This window comes from Dioscorea cayenensis, chromosome 5 (assembly GCF_009730915.1).
Source record: "Dioscorea cayenensis subsp. rotundata cultivar TDr96_F1 chromosome 5, TDr96_F1_v2_PseudoChromosome.rev07_lg8_w22 25.fasta, whole genome shotgun sequence".
Lineage (NCBI taxonomy): Eukaryota > Viridiplantae > Streptophyta > Magnoliopsida > Dioscoreales > Dioscoreaceae > Dioscorea > Dioscorea cayenensis.
Window position 1 is genome coordinate 21,446,947 of NC_052475.1, and position 21,764 is coordinate 21,468,710.

The window sequence follows — 21,764 nt, forward strand, 5'->3', positions numbered from 1 at the left end:
ATTTTAATATAGTTTTAATGGGTACAAAAATTACAATATTTTGAACGTCAAATCCAAAAACAAACAAATATTTTCAGAAATATGCAAACAAAAAATCCAATAATTTATTGTTTGAAAAAATCAAATTGAAATATAAAAACTCAACAAACTTTTCTCACCTTTTTTTCCTCATGCTCATCCATTCTATTACCTTGCTACAAAATGACTAAAATACCCTTCACCCCATAAACACAACCCAATTCACCCCGACCCCATTTTGGTAATTTCATCCACATCACACTATTCATTGCTTTGAAGTTTGAAGCCCGTCCCTCTCATTGCGCCAAAAGGCCCCCAAAACACTAAAGCAAGCAAAAATCTCGCCTTTCCTCTTCGACGCCATTGAAGCACTGGTTTTTGGAGCTTCGTCGGAGGAGAAGGAGAAGGGGGCGGAGATGGCGGGGTATCGTGGTGATGAGGAGTACGATTACTTGTTCAAGTTGGTGCTTGTTGGTGACTCCGGCGTGGGCAAGAGCAACCTGCTGTCGAGGTTCACGCGCGACGATTTCAACCTTGATTCCAAATCCACCATCGGCGTTGAGTTCGCCACGCGCAGCGTCAACGTCAATGGCAAGGTCATCAAGGCCCAGATTTGGGATACCGCTGGGCAGGAGAGGTAATCTTGTGATGAAAATTTTCTTCTTTTTCTTGCTTGGTTTCTTGATTCATGGATGTAATTTTGATGTTTTTTTTTGTTGTGGAAATGGTTTAAGATCTTGTTGTTTTTTCTTGCTTGTTTTTTTTGTTTTTTTGATAAAAGTGGATAAACCATAACTTTATTGAAGAGGAAAAAGTATAAATTAGTATATAACGAGCAAACAAGGAAAGCACCGAACAGAAGCTCTCACCATAGGTGAGGCACAAAAACTATTAAGAGAAGTAAACAAGTAAGAAGATACCCAGAAGATAAAAACAACTTTGTAGATGAAAGCCACCAGCATGGGGCACAGGTCTACAAAAACTGAGAGCAGCAGGGCTATTCCAGAGCTTGATTAGGGTCTGGGTCGCCGGAGTTGTTTTAAATCCTAGCGCTGATGAAGCTGAGAGAGCGCTTGATTTTCTGAGAGGCCTCTGAAAGTGACTGCTGATGGTTATCTGCAGTTGCTGAAAACCAAGAAATAAGCATATTATCAATTTTAATCATTATAGAGTAAGAAGGTAATGCTGTAAATTGAAATATGCGGTTGTTACGCTCAAGCCAAATATTCCATAAAATAGCTCTAATGCATAGATCCCAAAAGAGTTGGCATTGAGGTTGGAAGGAAGAGATCCAAGTGGTCCAGATCTTCGAAATGGAGGGGGAGTGAGATGTATTTTGAATAGTTGTGTGAAGAAGGACCAAATACGTGTAGAGTAAATACAGTTAATGAAGAGGTGATCTACAATCTCAGAGGCCCTGTAGTAGAGGACACATGTATCAGTGACATTTTGAAAGTTGCACCCTTTTTTGGAGAGGTTTGAGAGAGTGAGAAGTTTATCGTCCCAAAGCAAGCCAACAAAATAAAGTAATTTACTTGGACATCTCAGTTTCCGGAAATGTGTATAAAGTGGACAGCGAGAACCTCCATCGATGAGAAACTTGTAAAAGGATTTTACCGAAAAGGTTCCACTTTTATCTAGAGGCCAAGTGTAAAAGTCTTTCTGAACACTAGAGCAGTCTGGTATTACTTCCAAAAGAGAAGATAACTCTTCAGAGGAAGTAGAATGAAAGAGGTTCTCAAGAGAGCTAATTTGTTCAGAAATCTGGCAAATAGTGATCCATGGGGAAATACAGTCGTTGAAAAGGGAAGGCCAATGATCTTTCAAGGTTTTCTCTAAGAACCACCTATCAAACCAAAGATAGGTGTTGGTCCCATTTCTAATAGTTTTTGAAATGTAGGTATGAAAAGGAAGCAGAGAAGAGAGAACACTTGCCCAAAAAAAGGATTTATTCCTTGGAGATAAATGAAAGAAAGGGCTAGTAGGATTTCTGGAGAAGTAGTTAACTTTAATTATTTTGGCCCAACAGCAGTTAGGATTAGAAGTAATTTTCCACCACCATTTTCCAAGTAGTGCACAATTAAATTTCTGAAGGTTTAGAATTCCTCAATCACCCATGTTCTGGGGTCTGCAAATCTTTTTCCAAGCAACCAGTCTGAAACCTTTAGGACCCATATCTAGGCTTTTCCAAAAGAAATCCCTACGGATCCTGTCGATGTCTTTAATCACCCAGGCTAGAAGTTTGAACACAAACATCCAATAGACTGGAACGATCGAAAGGATCAAGTTAATGAGAGTTAAACGACCACCTAGGGAAAGGTAAATAGCTTTCTAGGGTGAAAGTCTAGCGCGAACATTTTCTATGAGGCAAGTCCAGTCTTGTCTATTTGGTCGTCTACCAGATAAAGGAACCCCCAAGTAGGTAAGCGGGAGACAGTTTCTAGAGCAGTTTAGTATCATAGCAGAAGAGTTGTGAGGTTGGAAGCCAAAATTAATGGAGTATAAGCAGTTTTTCGAGTAATTGATAGTAAGTCCAGAAGATCCTTCAAAGGGTTATAGAATTAACTTTATGATGTTAAGATCTTTCTGCTCTCCAGCAGAGAATATGATCTAATCATCTGCATACTGAAGATGACAGATGTTATCTGATTGATCCAGTGGGACACCCACAAGGGTTTTGGATCTAAGGGCTTGAGTAAATATTACACTCAAAACATCAGCAGTCATAGCAAAAAGAAGTGAGGAAAGAGGATCACCCTGTCTAAGCCCTCTTTTACAACGAATATAACCTTGAATGGTCCTATTGATGATAATCTGGGTCTTCGCAGTTTTGACAAAGGTGTGAATCTAAGAAATCCATCTGAGTCCAAATCCCCTAACTGCAAGGATTTCAAGCAAAAAATCCCAGTTGAATAAAAGTTCTTGCGAAATTCACCTTAAAAACGTAACTAAGAAGTTTCCGTTTTTGAAGATTAAAAATCACTTCTTGGGCCGCAATGATATTATCAGCAATGCATCTGCTCTTTATGAAGCCAGACTGGGATTCATCCACCAAATCACCAATCACCAAACTTAATCTAATTGCAAGAATCTTAGAGATAATTTTGCAAATGAAATTTAACAGGCTGGTTGGGCGAAAGTCAGAGACTACCGAAGGTGCAGATTTTTTAGCAATAAGAGCAATGTGAACCTAGTTCACTCGTTCATAATTAATAGTAGAAATCATCGCAAAATTTAACAATTGTGTTCTAAACAATGCGGACAAATTGAAGATTTCTTTTATCTGTATATATATATATATATTACAGTTCGGATTAGCACATGGTGTCTTTGATGATAGTTGGAGTTAACTTGTAGCTAAAATTAGTGGCACTTGATTCTTCTCTTGATTTGCCTAATCTCATGTATGTGTTTTTGTTTGTAAAGGTTGAATGCCAAAGGAAAATTTTTGTTTTATTATCTCTTTTATAAATGATCTCATGATTTTGTAAATCAATATACAGGTTCTTTCTGCTTGAATCACAAGTATGGGTATGTCTAGATATAATTTCTGAGGAGATTTGGTTTAAGTTTACTTGTTGCAAATACTCTACCATCTTTAGCTTCTGTGCTCATTTTATATTCTAATTACTTTTGGTCCCTATAAATGATAAGAGATCATCCTTTGTACAAAGGACTTAAAATTTTTAACTATTTTCTTGTTTTAGTGCGTTAGTTTTAGAAAGCTTCAAGAAATTTCTTGTGCAGAGCTGCCAAAGCATTTATGCTTCTGAGCATCATTCCCTTATGTTCTTCTATGGTTGGCCTTTCTCATTTTTTTTGAAATTTTAACTGTGAGATGAGTGAGTCATCTTTACCTTGTTTGGTTGTTTTAATCAGTACATTGACTACCAATATTCATCTCTTATTGACTTTTAGCATCTGCCTTTGGTTATTGCTTTGGTATCTTTCATGTTGTGGTATGGTTGGAAAAACTGGTTATATATTCACTTCAAGTGCTTACCATTTGTTTTGATTGTTTGAAAATTATAGTAAATAGTTCATCGACTCACTACCAGATGCTAGCCTCTTGATTTCAGAATACACTGTTAGACTGATGTTTTGTTGAATATTTTGTCTTGTTACCCAAAATATTGCTGAAAGTTCCTTCTCTGATTTACTGCAATAGTAATTTGTATAGAAAATTGTGGAAGCTAAATTAGTTGATTGTTTTGCAATTTTCTTGGTGAAATATTTTTACCCATATATCATTTTCAATTTTGATTGTGCCAGTTGTTGTGGCACAACTGACTAAGTCAGGTTTTATTTTATTTATTTATTTATTTATTTTAAAATTGTTTTAGTGTTATTAATTTGAAGGTCCATACTTGAATCATATGTTATTTTTCCCACTTTATTTTTGAGTTACGTTACGGTACCTAAATGTTGGCCATTGTCATTTCTTAAAACATTTCTTGAAGACCTAGAGAATGAAAATGTCAGGAATACTCTTTTTTTCGGATTTTTTGTCATACCTTATGCGCAAACTGGTGAAGCCATTTTTGTAAAATTATTTGCTTTCATCTGAAATTCTCATTTTGTAACATTAACCAGGTTATAATCACTGTATAATCTAGGGTGCAATGTCAATATCAATTCATCATTACAATGTTTAGTTAGCTCATCATTATTGTGAATTTGGCTATCTTAGTCTTTCTCAATGGACCTAAAGCCTTGACTTTTATTTCCCTTCTTCCATCTGTTTTTTTTTTCCTTCAAGTTTGGATATTTGGAGTATCCATAACGGTTTTTTTTTTTTCTATGCTCAAGCTTTTGTCTACACATTTCACTACTTTCTATGGCAGCAGAAAACATGTCTCAAATAAACTTTTTAATGCATCATATTATATATTTGAAGGAGCTAGCTGTAATATTAATTCATGTGCTCACATAATTCTTCTTTTCTAATTTACTTGGAGAAGGAGATCCACATTTGAAGTTCTGGGAAAAATAGGAAACTTAATCATGTTTATCATCCTACCAATAACTTTTGTAGATTAGTTGATTATATAGTAGTGCAAATACTCTGCTTTTCTCTCAGTCAGTACTCTTAATATTGATGTATGTATGTGCCCCTGCTTGAATATATTTGTTAGCGTACACTAGAACTCTTGAGAATAGGACCTGATATTTGTCAGTGAGATATACATGGCATTGTATGTCTTTGACACAACAAATGAAGAAAAAACAAATTGCAGGTATCGAGCGGTGACAAGTGCTTATTACCGTGGAGCAGTGGGCGCATTGCTTGTCTATGATATTACTCGGCATGTCACCTTCGAAAATGCCAAGCAATGGCTGAAGGAACTGAGGGACCACACAGATCCAAATGTAGTTTTGATGCTAGTAGGGAATAAGTCAGACCTCCGCCACCTTGTTGCAGTGTCAACTGAAGATGGTAAAGCTTTTGCTGAGCAGGAGTCACTGTATTTCATTGAGACATCGGCATTAGAATCAACCAATGTAGAGAATGCATTTACTGAAGTCTTAACTCAGATCTACCAAATTGTGAGCAAGAATGCAGCTGGGACTGGTGATGATGGGGTGTCAGTCAACATCCGAGGTAAAGGAGTGAGAATCAATGTTAGAGATGATGTTTCTGCTGTGAAGAAGGCTGGATGCTGCTCCTCTTAGAACTAGAGATGAACTTACTCTTAAGTATGTGTTCAATTTTTGGCCACTACTAGCATTTGTTTCCTAGTCTCATGGCTAAGAGTATCAGAATTCAGAAGACAATGGTTCTTTTTAGAGAGAAAAAAAAAATTTCCGTTTCCACACATCTCTATGGTGTATATTATGAATTATGCTGTCTATTGCAGTTCGGTTTGGGATGGCTGTGTTTGTTAGTATAGCTTTGTGACTGAGGTGCCACCACAAGAAAAAGAAAAAAAAAAGACCAAATCATCCAGTTTTAATTCTTTAAGATTTCATAGCAAGCAATCATCCGTAATTCATATGATTTTGGTAACAGATACCAAGATAGATAAAAAAATAAGCAAATAAATTTCACTTTAAATAGAGCAAATCCTGTTACATACAAATCCCAGAGAAGACTAATATTGGTAAAATATATATGTATATATATATATATAAATTAATTGGTTAAACAATGACTTTCAATGTCTGGAGAAAATAAGATGGATATGAAAATGAAGAAAAATATAGTGGCAAGGTAACAGCTGGTTCAGCAGTTTTGTGCCTTTGTTTTGAATCATACAGAAAATGCCAACAATTGAAACTGCTGATAATGAAATATCATCACTATGCACAGCTTAATTGTAACCCATTTACACAATACACGAATGAAATTTCCAACAAAATGCAGTCTTATAGACAGAATCCAAAGGAAAAGTTGCATCATCAAACATCTCACATGAAACTTAGAACTATATTTTTTCACAGCCATTTTTCTTTCTTTTCTTTAACAAAAAAAAAAAAGAAGGTTTTTTAGGTAGAAAAGCAACAAAGTTAAATTAATAAGCAGTCTGTGGAAAAGATTAAAGAAGGAAAGATTTATTTTGACCATTTCAGCATCTCCATCCATAGGGCCTTCCTGAAACACATCCCCAAGCAAAGTGCAGGGTCATAAAACATTCAGCCAGCCCTGTTCCTGAACAAGATACTAAAGCGCTCTATCTCCATGAAATAGATTTTTCCAGAATGATACCAGCCATCTTGAGTTGAGCACAGCATACTCCTCTGAATGTCGTAAAAAGAAGCCATGATAAGATGATAACAGTCACCTTTTCGCTTTGATACCAGATGAGAAGGCAGCAAAACAATTGTTTTCAGCCACAAAACTTATTTTTTTTGTCCCCAAAAATGATCTCCAGCCAACTTGAATACGAGTCTCTGAAATGTTAAAAATGAAACCATGAAAATAACCTTTCCAAGAACTCCACTATCTTCTGAATACCATTCTTCTCTCTGCTTGTTAACTGTAAAAATAAGTTGCCCAATGCAAACTCATATATATACCCTTTGGATATGGAGATTAGTTATACCGCAGCAGAACTGGCATCTGTTTTTGTATCTGGACGAACATATGTGAGGTTCCTGCCAGTTGGAGACAGAACAGTGTTTCCAGCAGCTGCTGAAGCAGTCTGAGAGCCTTTTTGAGCAGAAGCCTCACGCCTCCACTGCAAGCTTCTTGCTCCAGATTTTAAAGGAAGACGGCCTCTGAACACACTAGGAAGGACACCCCTTGAATATGGTATACCTCTGCTGAGCCGGGAAGTATAAGGAGAGCCACGTGCACTTCGGGGCCACCCAATCATCATTGCAGCAGCTTCAGGATGTGCAGAGCTTCTTCTGACAACCTGCACAGAAATTTGTAAGAGAAGCATATTAAAGTATAATACCCACTACATAGTATCCACAGGCATCTATACGGTATACCCAATATACAAGAACAAACTGATACAAAAAATCTATCACAAACAGTATGGAGGTGGCAAAAATGAAAGTGTTAGATGGCAGGTCACTGGATACTCATGCTGGCTTGAGTTTACCTTAAGGATCCGTGACATAAATGACGTGCCATTCAATGACAGCGCAAGCTCCGCAGATTCCTTCCTTAAGAATTCCACATATGCTGAACTGTTGCAAATAAAATAATGAGTCAAATATATATTATTTTGGCTGTAAAGAATAGCATCACAAGCTATTAAAACAGATTACCCAGTTGGTTGGCTAGTAGCTGCATCAGTTAAAATAATTACTTTCAGCACTTCTCCAAATTTATTAAAGTGCCGAGAAAGAGTGTCTTTTGTGGCAGCAAAGTGGACCTGCAGATTAACAGCCTATTATAAGCATTTCACAAAACCTTGCAACTTTCTAAAACAAAAGGAGTTCAACAATAAGGTACTTGCATTGCTAACAAAGACTGTTCGAGAATCCACATCCTCAGTACGTCCCGAAGTGTATGAACCTGCAAATCACAAGACAACTCTCTATTATACGCGTGATCATATTAATAAATAGAAGAAAACATTTACTCCTACATAAAAAGTAGAAAGCTATGAACTGATCATCACAATTTTTATTTCAGTTGAACATGACAGTAAAACATGATTTCAATGATCTTTCAACATGATTATAATATGCACATTTTCATTATCATGGCTTCACTAAGTGGAAATGACATCTCCCAACAGCAGCAAGAAAGCAATCATGTGGAATTTTTCCAATTTCATAAAGCGGAGAATTTTATTCAGAAAATGCTCATGTTTGCAGCAGACACTACCTTAGACTGCTGCCTTTTATGAGTCTGGTTTTATCTATGCTTTAACAGTGTATGATGCTAACTGGTAGTTTTTAATTAAAATGCCAGGTTTTAGTAGGTACTGAACAAATATCTAAAATCCATTGGTTCCACTGTTCCAGCATATGACATACCAGGTACTGATCCTGCAACCTTCTGAGGCTCCTTTAGTGTATCTTTCTGAGTTTTTGCCTGCATGCAGTATTTTATAATTAGTCAGTTACCATCAAATCACAGACACAAGCCACTAATTTAAAGAAAGGCTTTTGTGCAACCTGCAGATAAACAAATCTGAATGAGAGTCCAATTATAAAAGGGGAATAAAGAGCATGAAAATCCATATCACAAAAGTGAACATCTGGAACTTGAAGAGGCAAAACAATTTATAAAAACCAGTTTTGATATAAAGATAAAAGAAGTGGATATTTTGACTGGTCTTAAGTGATCAGAAAACTTGTTTCTCATGTTCCTTGTAAATGTTGAGTAAATAGATATTGGATTTCTTACTCACATTTTCATTCTCAGTCTTGGCAGTGACGTTCTCTTTTAAAACCTGAGCGCTTGGCTTAGCTGCACTCGCCTCGCTCCTGTCAACAGCCATTTGATTCTCCCCTTTTGTGGCATCCCTGCATTCTTTGTAGTGGGGTGGTTTCCATGTATTCACATTAACTGAGATATTCACAATCTTGCTAGTTCCCTTTGATGCAGCACTAGTTGGGAGATCCTCAATTGCCGGCTTTGTTTTCCTTAAAACCTCATCAACATCCTGAGCAACACTATACTGCACCATCAGTGATTTATTGTCTCTACTTGCAGATGAAACACTTTGTGAAAAATCAAAATCTCGAGATCTAGAAACACCTAAACAATCATATCCATCATCGTCAGAGGCAGAATCAGTGGCTACCTCATTATCCCGATCTAACATTGCTGTATCCCCATTGAACTCTCCAAAGTACTCACGCCTCCCTTGAAAATCTGAGTAGTTTGACCCTGGGATCTGATCATAATCATCATACTCAACTTCAGGAACATGTTCCTCCAAATCTGATGTCCGATTAATAATCCTTTTTGTCGAAGCACTCCGGTCCAATCTGTCGAAAACACTTCCTGAGTGTCTAACCTTACTCACATCTTCAGCAGCTTCTGCTGCAGCCTTAAGTGCTGTTGCAACAGGACCTGCAACTCGGCCCACAGATCTCTTTCTCTGGGGTCGCTCATCTAGCACAGAATCCGTATTTGATGTAGAAACCACAGAGCGAAGACGCTTTATGGCGGGTTCAGCTCTTGAACTTGGTCGTTGGATAGGCTTCACAGCATCTCTAACAGCAAATTGAAGAAGCCGACGGGGTGCATCAATTACAGGAACTGAAGCTGACTCTCTCTGCTAGAATTCAGGAGTTTGTATTAGTATTCTTAAAACATGGTAGATGAAAAAATTTTGCACAAAAGGGAAACAACCAAGAATGCAGTTTGCAAACACATCATGCACAATGCAATTTCTCTTGGAGACGTTTAATCTTGTTATAGTGAAAAGAAAAATCAAGCATCAGTGCTAGCAATCAATACCGATAACTGTCTCATGCATGGTATCTTTTCTGTTGTTACTCTCTGATATTTCAAGTATCTTGACTTATAGTACCTTTCAAAACAGAAGAAGCAAAAATCTAGGAAGATTAAGGACCAAAAGGGGAACAAACTAGTGTTGGGAAAAATTGGAAGATTTTTCTTATGGAAGAAATCAAGTTTCATAACAAAAAATAGATGATCTTAGATGCCACATGAGATCAGAAGTTAAGTACTGCTATTTGAAAATTGAAGTTGGACAAACTCAACAGAATCAGATAACTGCTGAGTAATGACATCTGAGTCTGCCTCTCTAATAATAGCCAGAATTACGGGTATGCTGTCTCTTCTCAAATCACTATACCTATTTTAAGTGTGTTGGAAACCCCTTGTAGAATGTCAGTTACAAGTTCTTAGAATTGAAAAAAACCCAAACATCATGACTTATCAACTAGCATCCCTCCACAAAACACCTCAAAAGGAAGCCATTTCAAAGATCGCCATCCAGAATCCAGTCCACATAAACAGTATGCAAAGAAATAATCGACAAGCTTATAAATGTGGCTCAATGGATATCTTAATGCAAAGAGAGATGCATCTCAAAAAAATTTAAAAATTCCACGCTTGAATGGAGAAAAAAGCAAACTCTATTTTGATAAATAACATTGCAGACCTTTACAGACAATTCTTCTTCTTGTCTGACCCTCTTTCTGTTGCTATGCAGTCTAGGAGAACGGGATCTTCTACCGATAGTTTTTCTCTGATGGTTCTTCCCCTCATGTTGGGTACTCCCAGTGAAACTCTTTTGAATAGGAACTGACGATATCTCTTGCACCAATCCTTTCCATTCCCTATTGCGCCGACTTCGAGATTCTTTGTTCAACTTCTCTCTCTCATTTTCAGAATCAGCTAGCTTATTCCCCGCAGCATTTTCTTCCTGTGATCGTTTTCCTGACAATACATCCAATGTAGGCTTTGCCTTAGTGGCCTTCTCAGGAATAGATTCTTTAGGCTGCACATACACATGCAAGTTTGAAGAAAGATGATCCCACAACCTGTAATAAAATAATAATGGCATAATTTGCCAATCACCATCAACAAGCATATTACAAACTAGGCTAGGTAGTTTGAGCATCCAAAAAAGAAAAACTACCAGGATACGAAAGATACACTGTCATCCCCCAAAAACACATTTAGTTCTTTCATAGCCTCATCTTTCCGCCTACCATTCTTAAGTAAGACGATCACATATTCCTGCACATGGGGAAGATGAAGAATAGATTAGATTTTATATAAATAAATAAGAAAATGCCTATCAAGGGCCTTATAATTGGTCATTTTCAGTAATTTCAGAGCTTGCTATTAAACTAGTAAAGAAACAAATAAATTAAAAAGAATGCTCTAAGTACACTAATTAGAACAACAGTATCTTTGCTTGATATAACAGAAAAAATAGAGCACATATATTAGTAGTTAAAAAAATAAAGAAATAAATAAGAGGAAGAACCAACGGGTGTAACACTACTACAAAAGTGAATCATCATCATCACATTTGCTACTGTCTAAGATAAATATATAACTATATTAAAAGCCAAAATAAATGTACGAAATATAGTTTTATAACTGCTGCCAAGTGACAAAAATGAATAATGATCATAGAGACTACCTTCCAATCAAGCTTCCAACAAAACATACTCCCCTAAATATCAGTTTCACAACAAAAAACCAAAGCATTATTGTAGATGAGGTTTCCAGCCATGTTGATATAGGTAAAGTGTATAATAAAGCATAAAAAACACAATATATTTTCTGTATTTTAGTTCATTACGAGGGCAATTCAACAAATTTGTTCAACTAGAAATTAAGTTAATCAGTACAAAAAGTATCTCCTAAAATTGCAGATATATAATGACAGTACTAGGCATTGAAAATTAACAGCCACAAGTATCAAGGATTCCAGATATTACATCATCAACTGAAAACACAGGAAAAGGAAATATAATCAACATAAGACACAACACAGACCAAACAATAAGAATATGTAAAGATAAGCACCTGACCACATAGTATAAACGCTTAATGACAAGGTTGTCTAAGTAGCTCAAGTGTTTCTAGAAAACCTCGTGTGAGACAGTTTTTTAAAAGTATTAAGTGCAAATTTAAACAAAACAAGGCTTATGCTGTGTTCTTAAAGCGCTCGCCTAGGCGCTCAGGCGAGGTGAGGCTCTAGCGTCTCAACACCCTCAGGGCGAGGCGCCTTCAATGAGGCGAGCCCAGACGAGCGCTTTTTGCTAGGTACAAGGCATAAAAAAGGTGTGCCTTTTTTTTCCTATCAACCCTCTATTTAATGCTTTTAATTAGTGTTAATTGAGATTTTAAAAAGGCACACTTAATAATGAGGAAAAAAATAAATTTAGGGGAGAAAAACTAGGTGATTTTTAAAAGGCAATCCTACTAATTAAGGAAGGAAATAATTTTAAGAGTGAAAAACTAGGTAATTTTAGAAAGGCACACCTACTAATAAAGAGAAATAAATTTAGGGAGAAAACTATGTGATTTTAAAAAGGCGCACATACTTATAAGGAATGAAATAAATTTAGGGGAGAAAAACTGGGTGATTTAAATGTACAACTGTTATTTCTTAAAAAAATAATAAATAAATTATGAAACTAACTAATTAATTATAGAAAATTGAAAAGGCAACAAAAGTTGTACTCTAAATCTAGTGATAGAGTTGAAACTAGTTTAAATGATGAGGATGATGATATTGTAGAATTAGATGACCTATAAAGATAGAATTTGCACTCTAAAAACTAAGAGTAGTTCTAGACTTCTAGGAAATATTTTGCTTAACTTTATGTTATGCATTGTTTGACTTTATGTTTTGCTTTGCTCAACTAAATTATTCCAAAAATTATATATAAATATATAAGCTATTTATTAACTAGCATTTTACTTCGCTCAGGTGTGCACCTTACGTGGCGCCTCTCACCACAAGCAATAAAAAGTCTTAGCGCTTTAAGGGCACCTAGTGCTTTTAATTACACTGGGCTTTTGATTATTTAACATTGAATTCCCTTTATTAATTTAGCAATATTCAAGCCTTCTCTCCAATTGATATACCAGATAGCTCTAGTAGCATATATAATTACAGTTCTGTTCTCATTATCGAGTAAAATGAAAATACAAATCCATACGCAGACAAAGGAATACCAAAGGCACAAAGTCACCAAATGTAAAATTCTGGAAAAAGCATAAGAGGTGGCTAAAAATGAGTTCAAAAACAGATATTGTCTATATATTTGTGGAGGGACTTGAGATCTTCCCAAATTTATAGAATATAAATTAAAATACGTGGAGGAGCTATATATCCATCTATGAGAATAATTCATGTCTAAATCAGATTTCTATAACATTTTATAGCTGTCCTTACTATCCTTAAAGCAAGAGAAACACAAAATTGATAGCATCCATGAAATGACAAATATTCCTTGAAAATAACTGTGGCCTTATACCCTGTATAATATATATACATCTAACAAGCAAATCAGACGCCCTACCATTTAGCAAGCATATTAACCAGACCTTCTGTGTACCAACAGAATAAGCAAGACAATAGTGGATATAACATCACAGTTTACATTAGTTACATGGAATAGATATGATATCCGCACTCTAGTGAAGGGGTAGATTTCAATAATTAACCTGATCATATAAATTCAAGCTTCTTCTAGGATTGCAAATTAAGACATCTTATTGGCATCCTATTTTGCATTTTCTTTTATCCACTTACTAACCCCAGCTAAACAGACTCCTTGTTTACTCAGTCAATTTATCATGCCAACCAAACTAAACCCTCCAAAACATGGATGCAAAATGATAAGCCTTGTGAGAGAACATATTTCAGCTATACGCTCCTCTCTTCAATCTCCACCACACTACTAAATATATCCTAATCAACAATACCTTAAAAACTTCAATGAGTCTCCTTGTGTTATTCAACAAGACTAGTTACAAATAATCTTCCATCAACATACTAATCTGCATCAAAATATAGGATTCACACATATGCTACAATGTTTTCACTTGCATCTCTATTATGCATGACTACAAACTTGTGCTAGCCATATTGACAATAGATTTTATTTCTTCATATAGCACCCTGCCAATCATAATAATTGGATTTTATGATTAATAACCATCGGCCAAGGGCTGATCTTTAAGCAGTACCCACACTATAAACAGATTCATGAAAACCTCCCGTCTTTTGTCTCTTATCTTTGAGAACATAGTAACTTTACAAAGAACCTTTCACAACAATAGGATCATCCTAAGAAAGAGTGATTGGACATATATTATTGGATGCATAATACACTATGATGACTTGACAAAAACATAAACAGGCAAGCATGCCGCATAGGCTAGAATTGTTATTGGTACTTATTTTGATCTCTAACAGATTACTGCTTGCTCAATTCCAATTATCATATATATATAAAAAGATTGTGAAATTTGTTTCCTTTCTCTCTAATATGTGCTATTCAGAAGAAAGAGTTCCATCCCCCTTTGCGACTAGCTTCGTAGAGCTAGATTGATGACACCTAGAACTAAGAATCTGGCAGGCCTAGACTAAATACTACACTGTGCAGCAAACAAACGTCAACAAACAATATGTTCCAAAATCCATAGCTACAGCAACGCATCCTCAAATCTGTTAAAAACTTTACGAATGGCGTGCCCCCAAAAACTTCAATTTGAAATGCATGACACAAAGCACCTAAGTTTATTACCAACACAATCAAAAGATTCATAACCAGTGAACAATAGCAACGATATTGAGGAAGTTCAAAAGCTTTTCAAAGATCTTTGTTCCAATCATGGCTTACAGCCCAAGCCCGCCTTAAGGTTTCTTACCTTTGGGAAGTTCATAATAAATGCAAAATATTCTTTTTTTTTTTTAAAGAAATGTAAAATATTCTTGTTTAATGAAAAGGGTATTAAGATAGAAAGGGTCTAAATGCATTTGCTATGTTAATTAGATGCCACTTTAACAGATTAAGAGTTCAAAATGCAGAGTTTGCAACAGTATTAAGTTCAAATGATGGCAGAATATGTGTCACAACAGGATTCAATTCATACATCTAAAGTTGCACGTACCACTTCTAACTGAAACCAACTTTAACACATCAACAAATCCTGAAAACTTGCAAAAAGCAGCTTCCTTGAAATACAAATGAAAATATTTCAAAATTATATCCGTCTCCAGAATAAGGTTTTCCTCTTACTTAAATAGTATATATGATGGATCAAACACTGCAGCATCACACAACTAAGAAATCAAGGTGAGGCTCTAAACAAAAGGAAAATAAAATTTAGAATTATAATCATACCACAAGGGTGTCATCTGTGTAATCCCCCATGAACTCCTTCAGTTTTTCCTTCACCCTCTCCCGCAGCATTGCAGCACCCTCTCCTGAGAAGTTAGCCCTGAAAGTTCTAGCATCCCCATCTCGTTCTCCGTCATCCATGTCTCCTGAGTTCCAAAGTCAGTCTGCAAAACCCTAATCCAGCCCTCCAATCTCAAGAAAACAACAATCCTCAAAATGCCTGAAAGTAAAAGGTAATGAAGAACATCAGATTATTCCCTGTCTAGGTTTTACCATGTTGAACAGCATCACCCTCCTATCATCATCATCATCAAAAATCAACACGATTAGAACAATGAAAGCTAAGAAACTGTTGCCCGATTAGCAAGACGAATTCAACCATCAACGAAACATCCACTCTAAGCCCCAGGACTCTCAAATAAAATTTTGCAGATAAATAACATCTACAAATACCAAACAAAAGATATACACATCGATAGAGAAATTCACGATCCTCTCAAATTAAAGGAAAATAAGAAAAGTTAACCCAAAAACATTGATGGGAACTCAAATCCCACAAAACCATTCGCAAAATTAAACACCATCGATATCATCGGCCAATCTCCATTTAAAGACCCAAACAGCAAAATTCAAGCAATCAAAACCCTAGCGCACCTGCAAACACGCCTCAATCCAGACCCCCAGCCTAACAGCTCAAGGTCCGCTCAAAACCCCTGCGCCAAAAGAGAATGAAAAGCATCAACCCACCGCCATCGACGATGCAAAGCATCAAAACTGAAGATCGAAACGAAACAGTGATCACACCTCCAAATCGATATTGAAAGCGAAACCCTAACCCTAGTTCCCGACGATCGGAGCCTAAACGAAGGGAAGGAAGAGGAGTAGTACGGTTCCGGGAAAAGGTTTTAGGTACTACGCTCCACGGGAACGCCATATAAGTAGAGACCATGTGGGATGTGGCCCGAGTTTGAGCGCTCATCTCAAAGCCCACGTGTCGCCCTGAAAATAAAAGTTCCCATCAGACTCACTGTTGATGATCGATATGCTTTAAGAGTCGTGTCCATCACGATACGAAATTGTCTAATAGTCCTTGAAAAATATTGCAGCTTTTTGTTTCCATATTAGTTATAATATCAGTTTTTTATGTGATTTTTTTAATTTTAAAAAATGTTGTAAAATAGGAAATTATTGGGGAAGATTTTAAAAAATCATGTAAAAGAATAATTGATCCGTTAATCGAAATAGCACATGAGTTCATTTGTTAATTGAGTAATTAATACTAAAAAATAAGTATAATCAAATAATTATTTTATTTAGATAATTAGAAATTTATAAATTTAATTAATATCTTTGAAATAAAACTTTTCTTCCATGTATATAACAAGACTTTAATTATTTAATTAATTGTTTTGTAATCCCAACAAAACTCATAGGGGCCGTTTGGTTCACGGTAATGATATATTACCACGTAACGAGATTACCGTGGTAATAAGATTGGGAATGTTATATGCCCAGGAATGTTGTGGTAATTCATGATAACGATGTTTGGTTGAAAACTCATGTTACATAGTAATCAACTTGGTAATATTCTAAATTTCCCAAAATACCCTTGTGTCTACTATTTTATGCAAGTTTAAATTTAAAATAAAATAAAATTTTGGATAAAAATTAAATTTTCGAAGCTAAACATATTCAAAAAATAATGTTATTTAAATTTAATTTTTTTATCCAACAAATAAAGTATGAAAATTATTATATTTAAACAAAGGGCATATTTGTCCAAAAAATATTTCAGATTAACACTCACTTGGTAATCCAACATAGCCACCTATTTTGGTGGTAATGGGATTACCAAGTTTCTTGGTAATCTTCGAAGGTTAGTAATCACATATTACCATCAATATTACCACCATCAATAATCCAAACATGGTAATGTGAAAAGATTACCACGTAACAGACGGTAATGTTTGCACATTACCGCCAACCAAACGGCCCCATAAAGTCATTGTAAATATAGCTAGTATGTCAGTTAAGGATTAAATTAATTTTTTAAGGCATAAACAGATGGCTATATAATATTTTTTTAAAAAAAATATCATATTAAAAATAGTTGTCATTAATGAGATTATTATAAAAAAGGAATTTATAATAAAAAAAAATTGCAAGTCGAGAAGGAGAACTATAAGTAAATAAAACAACAATTATATCATAAAAAAAAGACAATATATAGAAATCATAAAAAAAAAATTCGTTAAAATTTTAATCTCAAAATAATATCTAAAAACATAAAAAAAAATCAATAATATGTGGTTAAAAAAACAACTCCAATATAAAATAGTTATGACTTTATTTTCTTTTAAAAAAATTGAAAAATAAGCTAAAGAGTCGAACTTATGCTCTATTGTCTTAATGAGTTAAACTTGATTCAAATTTGGGTCGGTTAAAAAGTACCAAATCAAGTTTGAGGATGGCAAAGCTCAGCTTTGTTGAGCTCGATTTCAACCTTAGCCAACTTTAGACATTTCAAAAAAAAATATTTTGTTATGATAAGAAAATAAATGAAAATTTTCAATATTACGAACATATTGTTCAAAAATTATAATAAAAACAGAAAAAAGAAAAGTAAATTAAGATCACACAAACAATTTTAATGTTAAATAATTTAAAAAAATCATAAATCCAGTAAATATTCACTCATTCAAAAGTATTATTTGGCGCATTATTTTTGTGTGTGTGTTTTATTTTGATTAGTCACAGACTCTTAACCATCATATTAGAAGGGAAGCCCATTCTGACTTTGGCTTTACAGAGGAAATGAAATGCTAATTTCCTAGTGTAGAGATAGTCCTTTGATCTAAATTTTTTTAATATTATATTTATATCTATAAGATTACATTTTTTATTAGTACATAATAAATTGCAATGATTTTTTTTAAGTATATAGTAAGTTTAAATTTGTAAATTATTTTAGAAGCTTTATAAAAAATATATTTTCAAACTTTGAATTATTTAGTTATAAATTTTGGCTACGAGGGCAAAATGTATCTATTACTTAAGAAAATGAGCAAGAGACAAACTTCTTTGTTATCCATATGTTTTACAATTTTGAATATTTAGACTTATTTTCTCAAATGCTGCTAACTAGCTTTTGTTCAAATAGTAAAACTTATTCATAATTTTAAAATAACATACCATGAAATTAACCTTATAGTTGAAATTATTTGTTAATTCGTTGATTTTTTTTAAAATAAATTTATAAGCAACTGATGAATAACAAAAATAATAATGAAAAAAAAACTTATTGAATTAAATGAGAACAAACACAATGACACATAATTAAAGGCCTTTTATTAGAGCTGAAATAGAAACATACAATTTCTTTGTCCAAACTCTTAGCCCTTGTTTAATTGGGGGGTTTTTTGGAGGGGTGAGGAGAAGTTGGGAGGTGTGACCTGTGTTTGGTTAGCGGAGTAAGGAGGAGGAGTTTGGAGAGGTGCTTCACCCCTCCAAACTACTCACATTCCACCCCTCTAAATCGGGTCTTTTGTAGGGGTGGCATTATTAAAAAAAAAATTAATGTTTAAACTTTTACTTGTTCTTTTTTATCTGTTGTGAGTAACTGAATCTCACACACCAAAAAAGTTGGTTATTTCACATAATTTAATAAAAAAAATAGTTATCTTTCTAAAATTACCCCTAATTTATATCTTTCATATTTTTCTCTCATATTAAATTTGAAAAAGAGAATTGAATAGAGTGTTAGGGTAATTTTGAAAAAAAAATAATAAATGCTTGATGTTTAAAAATGACAGATAAAAAATAACATGGTTTTATGATAGATAAAAACAAACGGAGGGAGTTTGAAAAGACCAAATTGCCTTTTTTTTTTTAATTTGAGAAATTACTATAATACCTTTTAAAAATCTAATTTCATCTTTCAAATTAATTTTTTGTCTTATTTTTTTAATTGTGTCAATTGAAGATTAATAATAATATATTTTTTAAAATTATAATAATAATATTATTATTTGTATAATAATAATAATAAAAATAATAAATATTGTTATGATATTAGTATTATACAAATAATATTATTACTAATATTGATTTTGATATTAACAAAGTTTATACAAAATAATGTTAGATATGTATAAAAAATTATTATGATCAAATTTATATAAAAGGGCAAATTGATGAAATACACATTACATTTCTCCTCACTCCTCACTCCTACTAACCAAAAAAAAAAAAAAAAATTATCTCTTCAAACTTCTTAATTGAACCAAATATAAAATTTTTTCAAACCCTCTATTTTCCAAAAGACTCACAGTGCATGTGTAAACCAATCTTCATAAACAAAAGACTTTTCACATGGTTTTATTAAGGGTAAAGATTGTAAATCTTCAAAATAGTGTTTTGGAGGGTAAAAATATTGGTTAATTCAAGCCATTTATCATTGAAGAAGGTATTTGCATTCAAACAATTTTATTTTCAACTTTTCATTCCAAAGTCGTGATTTTTTATTGTATTATAGGATAAATTACATAAAACTCTTTTAAAAAATCTTTGTGATAGGACGCATAAATCTCTCCAAGGACAGCGTGCCTCTTAATTGACCTTATTTGTTCAATTGCTAAACTTTTTGTGATTTGTTAGAACGCCAACTCTACATCTTCATAACAAAATGTGCCAAGTCTAGAGTTTGAGGATGGCAAATCTCAGCTCCATTGAGCTAGATTACAACCTTAGCCATTTTAAAACCAACATTTTGTTGTGATAAAATAAAAAACTGAAAAGTTTCATTTTTGAACATATTGTTCAAATATGATTATATATATATATATATATATATATATATATGTATATATATAAAGTAAATTGAGAACCCACAAACATAAAAAAGAGGATGTTAAATAATTAAAAAAATAATAAATATCAGGTAAATATTCAATGATTAATTCAAAAATATTATTGTTTGGTTATTATGTTCTTTGTGTGTTTTTTTAAATATGAATAATCACTGTTTTACTAAAAATGGAACGAAATGAGATTTGATTGTTCCTCGGTTGAAAAGAGATGTCTTGAGCAATCAGAGAAGCACTTTGATAAACAGAAGGGAAACCAATATCAACGGAAGTAGGAAAAAAAATTAAAATACCACTCTCCTATTGTAGGGATAGGTATTGATATAAGATTACTTTTTTTTATATGTAATAAATTACAATGAATTTTCTTAGTGGGTAATAAGTTTAAATTTGTAAATTCTTTTAAAAGCTTTGTAAAAAAATTATTTTAAAATTTTGAATTATTTTAGTTATAAATTTTGGTTAGACTGCAAAATATATCAATTACTCAAGAAAATAAGGAGACAAACATCTTAATTTGTTATCCATATCTTCTTAATTTTGAATATTTTGATTTATTTTCTCAAAACAGTATAAATTATTCTTAATTTTAAAATAACATACCATGCAATTATCCTTAGTTGAAATTATTTGTTAATTTGTTGATTGTTTTTAAATTAATTTATAAATAACTAAAGAATAACGAAAAAAAAAATTAAGTTATGGAATTAAATGAAAACAAACATTCAATTTCACCTTGTTCCAAACTCTTAATGAGAATGCATAACTAATATACATAAACATCAAACCCAAACAAAGTAAATAGTATATATAATCAATTTGAAGGAAAAGCCAAAGTGGGTCTATATGAGACTACATGATAATAGTTATATAAATAAGGATTTAATCCATCTATATCAGGGACGACCTCACACATTGTTTTGTTCATAAGATTATATAACAAGATCTTATTTCTACTGCGAAAAAATAGTTTATCATTCTTTTTTCTTACCCCTTGGAGTGTGTTTAGTGGCCAAGATTCAAACATAAAATAGATAACAGGACAAAAATTTTCTTTAATAATATTACATCCATAAGCTTCTTCAAAATCCACATGATATAAGCTAGACCATTTTGAGAAATCTTTAGCAAGCTCTAAAATATCAAAAACCAATCGGTGACCTTCTTCGGAAACAATTAGATGTAAATGATCCTTAGATTCCCTGAAATATACAACATTAAGTTTGGTTCCATCATATTTGTTTGGCAACTGTATTTCCCGCCATTTATAATTTTTAATATTGAAAGACATTATAAATAAATTATTACTGGCATTTCCTAATGAAATCCAATTAGCATGTCCATTCCAAAAGACTGCTGATGCATGTAGAAACCAGCCCTCATGAACAAAAGACTTTCCACAATTTTCCCACTTACCGGTTTGGAAAGAATATAACCTAACAAGACATCTTAATCTATAATTTTCTAAGCGAACATACTCTAACATGATAACACAATTATAAGGGATCAATACCATGCTTTTAGAATAAGATTCATGAAAGTTCAATCCAGGTTCTGGCATAGGAATTTGTTTGAAATCCATTGTGATGGGATTATGTAGATAATAGAAGAACATGAGTGTGTTCT

At 33.6% G+C, this 21,764-nt stretch overlaps 2 protein-coding genes across 6 annotated transcripts; one reads left to right on the forward strand and one right to left on the reverse strand.

Moving 5' to 3' along the window:
- The first annotated feature begins 332 nt into the window (after window positions 1-332).
- LOC120260919 (ras-related protein RIC2-like) lies at window positions 333-5,726 on the forward strand. Its single transcript, XM_039268507.1, has 2 exons — window positions 333-655; window positions 5,256-5,726. Exons 1-2 carry the CDS (start codon window positions 435-437, stop codon window positions 5,689-5,691), a joined length of 657 nt encoding a protein of 218 aa, XP_039124441.1. The 5' UTR covers window positions 333-434; the 3' UTR covers window positions 5,692-5,726.
- Window positions 5,727-6,358: 632 nt separating this feature from the next.
- On the reverse strand, window positions 6,359-16,168 carry LOC120261157. Of its 5 annotated transcripts, none has more exons than XM_039268907.1 (12): window positions 16,078-16,168; window positions 15,928-15,986; window positions 15,277-15,493; window positions 11,040-11,140; window positions 10,560-10,941; window positions 9,228-9,707; window positions 8,832-9,086; window positions 8,455-8,512; window positions 7,929-7,987; window positions 7,738-7,844; window positions 7,569-7,656; window positions 6,359-7,376 (listed from the first exon to the last, which is right to left on the reverse strand). In XM_039268907.1, the coding sequence occupies exons 3-12, from the start codon at window positions 15,412-15,414 to the stop codon at window positions 7,056-7,058; spliced, it is 1,989 nt and encodes a 662-aa protein (XP_039124841.1). In that variant the 5' UTR covers window positions 15,415-15,493; window positions 15,928-15,986; window positions 16,078-16,168; the 3' UTR covers window positions 6,359-7,055. The 5 variants fall into 5 exon arrangements, with proteins under 5 accessions (XP_039124841.1, XP_039124840.1, XP_039124838.1 ...); XM_039268906.1 differs by having other exon boundaries at window positions 8,832-9,101; XM_039268904.1 differs by having other exon boundaries at window positions 6,359-6,909; window positions 7,036-7,376; window positions 8,832-9,707.
- Between the last annotated feature and the right edge of the window lie 5,596 nt (window positions 16,169-21,764).